The sequence below is a fragment of the Propithecus coquereli genome, unplaced genomic scaffold (genome assembly GCF_000956105.1).
Source record: "Propithecus coquereli isolate 6110/MARCELLA unplaced genomic scaffold, Pcoq_1.0 Scaffold63, whole genome shotgun sequence".
Taxonomy (NCBI): domain Eukaryota; kingdom Metazoa; phylum Chordata; class Mammalia; order Primates; family Indriidae; genus Propithecus; species Propithecus coquereli.
Window position 1 is genome coordinate 2,730,544 of NW_012152285.1, and position 6,025 is coordinate 2,736,568.

At 37.9% G+C, this 6,025-nt stretch overlaps 1 protein-coding gene across 1 annotated transcript in view; it reads right to left on the reverse strand.

The window, feature by feature from the left end:
- Positions 1-6,025, reverse strand: part of ASAH2 (N-acylsphingosine amidohydrolase (non-lysosomal ceramidase) 2) — a 66,917-nt gene that overhangs the window by 24,073 nt on the left and 36,819 nt on the right. The window contains exons 9-11 of the mRNA XM_012659656.1: positions 5,350-5,436; positions 3,449-3,553; positions 3,240-3,321 (exon numbers count right to left, since the gene is read on the reverse strand). Coding sequence (XP_012515110.1) covers positions 3,240-3,321; positions 3,449-3,553; positions 5,350-5,436 — 274 coding nt within the window. The remainder of the gene's footprint in view (positions 1-3,239; positions 3,322-3,448; positions 3,554-5,349; positions 5,437-6,025) is intronic.

The following is a 6,025-nucleotide window of genomic DNA, read 5'->3' on the forward strand; positions in this document are numbered from 1 at the left end:
AGGGGGAGAGAGAAAAAAAGAAAACCCTAAACAACCCATAAAAAATAGAATAAATGCATTTGGCAAGGTTGCAGGATACAAAGTCAATATAGAAAACCAATTGCATGTGTATATATTTTCTATGAAAAATCCAAAGATGAAATTAAGAAAACAATTCCACTTATAATAGTATCAAAAAGTATAAAATACTTAGAAATAAATTTAACAAAAGAATTACAAAATTTATACTCTGCAAACTACAAAGCATTGTTGAAAAAATTAAAGAAGATATAAATATATGGCAACGCATCCATGTCCAAGGATCAGAAGATGTAATATTGTTAAGATGGCAATACTTCCCAAATTAGTCTACAGATTCAATGCAATTCTTATCAGAATCCCAGCTGACTTCTTTGTAGAAATTTATAAGCTGATTCTAAAATTCATGTGCAATTACAAAGGACCCAGGATAGTCAAAACAATCTTGTAGAAGAAAAACAAAGTAAGAGGACTCATACATTCCAATTACAAAACAAACAGTGACCAAGACAGAGTGACACTGGCACAAGGCTAGGCATGTAGATCAATGAAATAGAATTGAGAATCTAGAAATAAAACCACATGTCTATGGTCAACTAATTTTTAACAAGTGTGCCAATATTATTCAGTGGGTAAAGAATAGTCTTTTATTTTTTTCTTTTCTTTTTTTTTTTTTTTTTTTTGAGACAGAGTCTCACTCTGTCACCCAGGCTAGGGGCTAGAGTGCAGTGGCATCATCGTAGCTCACTACAACCTCAAATTCCTGGGCTAATGTGATCCTCTTACCTCAGCCTCCCGAGTAGCTGGGACTACAGGTGTGTGCCACCTCACTGGCTAATTTTTCTATTTTTTTTTTTAGTAGAGACTGGGTTTCATTCTTGCTCAGGCAGGTCTTGAACTCCTAAACTAAAGCGACCCTCCCACCTCAGCCTCCCAGAGCGCTAGGATTACAGTGAGCCACTGCACCCAGTGTCTTTTCAATAAATGACGCTGGGATAACTGGATAGCCATATACAAAAATAACAAAGGTGGGCCCTTACCTCAGTCCACATATAAAAATTAACTTAAAATGGGTCAAAGAGTTAAATGTAAGAGCTAAAACTGTAAAACCTTTAAAAGAAAATAGGGGTAAATTCTCATCACACCAAATTTGGCAAAAGATTTTTATATATGACACCAAACCATGAGTAACAAAAAAAATAGATAATTTGGACTTAATAAAAATTAAAAACTTTTGTGTTTCAGAGGACACAATCAAGAAAGTAAACAGATGACCCACAGAATGGGAGAAAATATTTTCAAATCATACACCTGATAAGGGACTTGTATACGGAATACATGAATAACACTTACGACTCAGTAAGAGGACAAAAAAATCCAAATTTAAAAATGAGAAAAATATGTGAATAGACATTTCTCCAAGAAAGATATATAAATAACCAATAAGCACAGGAAAACATGTTTGACATCATTAACATCAGGGAAATTCAAATCAAAATCACAGGGAGATATCTCTCCACACTCACTAGGGTGGCTAGATTTGCTAAGTCAGACAATGATAAGTATTGGTGAAGATGTGGAAAAATCAAAACCCTACACACTGCTGGTGGGAATAAAATGGTGCAGCCATTTTAGAAACAGTCCAGCAATTCCTCAGATGATTAAACATAAAGTTTCATCATCCAGCAGTTCTACTCCTAGATATATACCTCACAGGAAAAATGAAAACATAAACCCACACAAAAACTTGTACATGAATATTTATAGCAGCAATATTCGTAATAGCCAAAAATGGAACCCAAATGTCAATCAACTGAGAAAGTATAAACAAAACCTTGTATAGCAATACAATGGAATATTATTCAGCCATAAAAGGGGAATGAAGTACTAATGCATGCTACAACATAGATGAACCTTGAAAACGTGGTGATGGTGGCATGTATCTGTGAATGTATCAAAAACCATTGAATTATCTTTGGTTGCATGAACTAACGGGTGAATTGCATTGGGAATTGCTGAATTGCACTGCAAATGAATGATGTTTCAATAAAGCTGTTTTTTAAGATAAATTATTGTTTCAAAACATTAGGCCAAAATGGATGAAAGATTACCAGGAGATATGATATCAAGTATATCAACTTACAACTATATTCATTAATTTTTTAAATAATGAATAAAGTTGATCCTTGGACAACATGGGTTTGAACTGTGCAGGTCCACTTATATGTGAATTCTCTTCTGTCTCTGCCACCCGTGAAACAGCAAAACCAACCTTTCTTATTCCTCCTCCTCAGCCTATTTGACATGAAGCAATGAGGATGAAGACCTTTATGATGATCCACTTCCACTTAATGGCTAGTAACTGTATTTTCTCTTCCTTATGATTTTCTTAATAACATTTTCTTTTCTCCAGCTTACTTTATTGTAAGAATACAGTTTATAATATGTGTAACATATAAAATATGTGTTAATTGACTGTTTATGTTACCAGTAAGGTTTCTAATCAGTAGTAGGCTATTGGTAGTTAAATTTGGGAGGAGTCAAAAATTACACACAAATTTTCGACTGCACCAGGGATCGAGTCCCCTAACCCCTACATTTTCCAAGGGTCAACTGTATACATATATAAAAGACAAGAATGAAATAAGCCAAAATGATGCATGTAGGTGGTACTCTTCAATTTTTTTCCACTTTTTCTACTTTACAGTACATATTATTACAGTGATATTTCAGTCAGGGTAAAAAAAGAAAAGCTAAAATAATCAGTCACAAATTTGTGGAAATATATGCAGGAAGAGGAGCTGAGGCCACATGCTTTGGGCTCCTAAAGGCCTCTGCCCTGAGGAATACTGGGTCCATTAAAGGAATCAGAGAGACACTAAATAATGAGATGGAAGAGCCAATTCATACTGTTGAAGGTTCATATTGTTCAACAATCTCCCTCCTCACCCCCTCAACTCAGCCCAGCCCAGTGTAAAATTATTCATCAATACATTGAAATGCAAAGAGAATTTGTCTCTGATTATATTTGAATTAACGAAAAGCTAAATTACAAAAGACACCTATCCCTGGAAAATCTGGGCTGTCATGTACAAACCTGGAAAACCCTGAGTTTAAAAATAAAAATAATAAAGGCACTGGCTACAGTGAAACTTTATTAAAGAACAGAACCCTGAAGCTTCAGAATCTGGAAACACAGATGTCATCAGACTTCACCTCACCCTGCAAAAAATTGAGGCCTCCAACTCCGTCGATTGTGCCAGCTGCAAAACTGTAGCCCAGTGCTGGTTTACATGTTTTTGCCTAAAGGAAAGGTTTTTAAAACAAAACAAAAACAAAAAAAGAAACAGAAGTTAAGCTGAAAATAATAATGAGATCGACCCAGAGTTTTACCCTCGCGACATAACCAGTGTGACTCAGTGACACTTACTGTGTGTGTGGAATTGAGCCAGACGGTCACATCCGTCATATTCACCCACTGGTGTGCCGACGCCAGTGGTCCGGTTACCTCCTGGGAGGCGGAGACATACAGCTCCTGGAAAGCACACGGGCTTACTGTTCCAAGCGAAAAAGGTGCCGTGAATAATACCAACTGTTCTCAATAAGTACCAATTTGGAAAAGCATCTCTTCACAAAGCTTTTGTTTCGCTGGCATGTTAGAAACAGCCGCCACCCAGGTGGGTCTCTCTACCAGCCCTGGTAGTTTCCCAGAAGCTTGACGTCTCCAACACTGCTGACCTGTATCTACTCCCCACAAAAAGAAAATTCTAGTGATACAGACTGTGGCACAAAAGGCCCCAGTCTCACCTGAAAGACCATCAAGATTAGGAATAGGTGGGCCAAATTACTTTCTTTGCCAGAATGAGAGTGTATTCTAGGGTGTTCTTATGGAGTCTTCTCTCAGAATCCTTCAGTTCTCCAACAGGACTGGCCCCTAAAAATCGGCCTGGGAAGACTTGAGACCCCATTTCATCTGCATCAGTTTCCCCGCCCACAATCCACCCTTTAGTGCTTTTGTTTTTGTTTTTTAATATAGTCAATTGACGCTTTTTCAATCTTTTGAGAAATGGGAGTCAAAACTTGTTTAGAAATGTTTGTTTTTATTGATGCGTATTATACAATAGGCAAATCCTGTTTCGGCACAAGTCGCCTTGCTTAGCACCTAGCTCATTTCTACTCTGTTGCCATCCTAATTTCAAAAGTCACATATGAGCGCTCAAGATAAATCATCAGCAACACCAGCTGCGGCCTGTCTCTCCTGATGAACAGGGAAGTTGTGCCTTGCTGAGAAGAGAATCCAGAATGTGGGACAAATCTCTATGGCTCCCATGCCCAGAAAGGGAACAAAATTTCTGACACTAAAGTGTGTCATGGGTGCACACTCTAAAGAGAATCTGTTAATTTAGAATAATCCACTGACAATGCCACAGTAATTAAAAAGAAACTGCAGCAATTAGGCTGGCTGCTGCTACCAATTTTGCATCTGATGTTTTTAAAGGGGCTTTTCTTCTTCCTTAATTGCTCCCAAAACATTTTAGAGCCCATGGGATAAATTATTTACTTAAACACACACACACACACACACACACACACACACACACACACACGCACACACGACAAAGGTATGAGTAAGCTATGGAAAGAAAAGGATTTAACTATGTTTATCAGGGACATCTCGGTTCAAAGTCATCTTTTGTCTTTCACTCGGAAATCTGTCTCCATAGAAGCCAAAACAAAATATGGGGACAAAATGGTAGAAAAATATAGCAGAGGGATGGGGTACAGTAACCTCACTGGAGAGGCTGAAGGAGATCCCCCCCTTTTTTAAAAAAGAAAAGAAAGACTAGGAACTAACTTGAATCTAAGTTGCAAGAACTGGGAGATGTGCCAGTTCAAAGCTTTGCCTTGTCACCAAAGGAAAAGTTAAGAAACACTCAGGTGACTTTTGGCAGGTAAAATCCTGAGAGACTTCTGAGAATTTGGTTCAGTCTGGTCATATCTGATGCCAATGTTAATTGAAAACTTTACAATCTACCTATCTGCCTGCTGTCTGAAGCAAGCGCTCTGGCTTTCTAAACATCCTAAAATAGAATGTTTTCTGATGACTTCGTTTTAGATGTACTTCCTGTAAGAAGTCAGACCCGAGCAGTCAGGGAGAGGTTCCCGTGTGTCTTTTGAAGGTGACCTTCAAAGCTGACCCTTCCAGACTCCCTGGAGCAGGCTGGGCTTTTACTGTTTTCCTTACAATTCTCAGCTTCCTAAATGAGCACTGTCGGTGGATCTTAAAGAGCAATGTCAAATGAAGATGAAAGGATGCGGCCCATGGCTTACCTTTGCTCTCTGATATATGGTCCGTCCTATAATTTGTGTGCTGTCAAGCATATCCTGTCCAGGTCCCATAGCCATACACATGCTAGGCTGGAACAAAATGAGACAAGGTGCATTCATAGTGAAATAAGCAATTATTTTAGGGAACGGAAAATCACATCTGAATCTACGCAAACAGATTTTTAAGCCACATTCTAGTGTTTCCTTTCAGATATTCTCTCAATGTATAGACTCGGATAAACAAAATCACACATGGAATTGGGCAGTGACTGTCTTTAGAAATGATCTATTCCAGCGCCTTTTAAAAATAAGGAAATTGAGGCTCAGAGGGGTTAAAGAGTTAGTTGGAAACTATACAGGTAGCTAATGTCTGAGCTAAGACTTGAAGCCAGGTCTTTTTTCCCATTGGCTGCACATCTTTCTACTCACTTCTTCTTGCCTATGGCTCTTGCTCATGCACCTTAAATTGCAACTCAGTTAAAATTATATTGGAGCAACTAGCTGGCCCTCTAAAAAAAAAAAAAAATCAATACACCTGGCCATATTTCCTACTTCTTACATCAGAAAAATTGAAGATTGATCAAACACTCAAATATTATAAACGGAATTTAAAAAGTACTAAGTGAAAATATGGGTGAATATATCTTATAGTCTAAGGGTGTGGAAGACCCTTATAAAA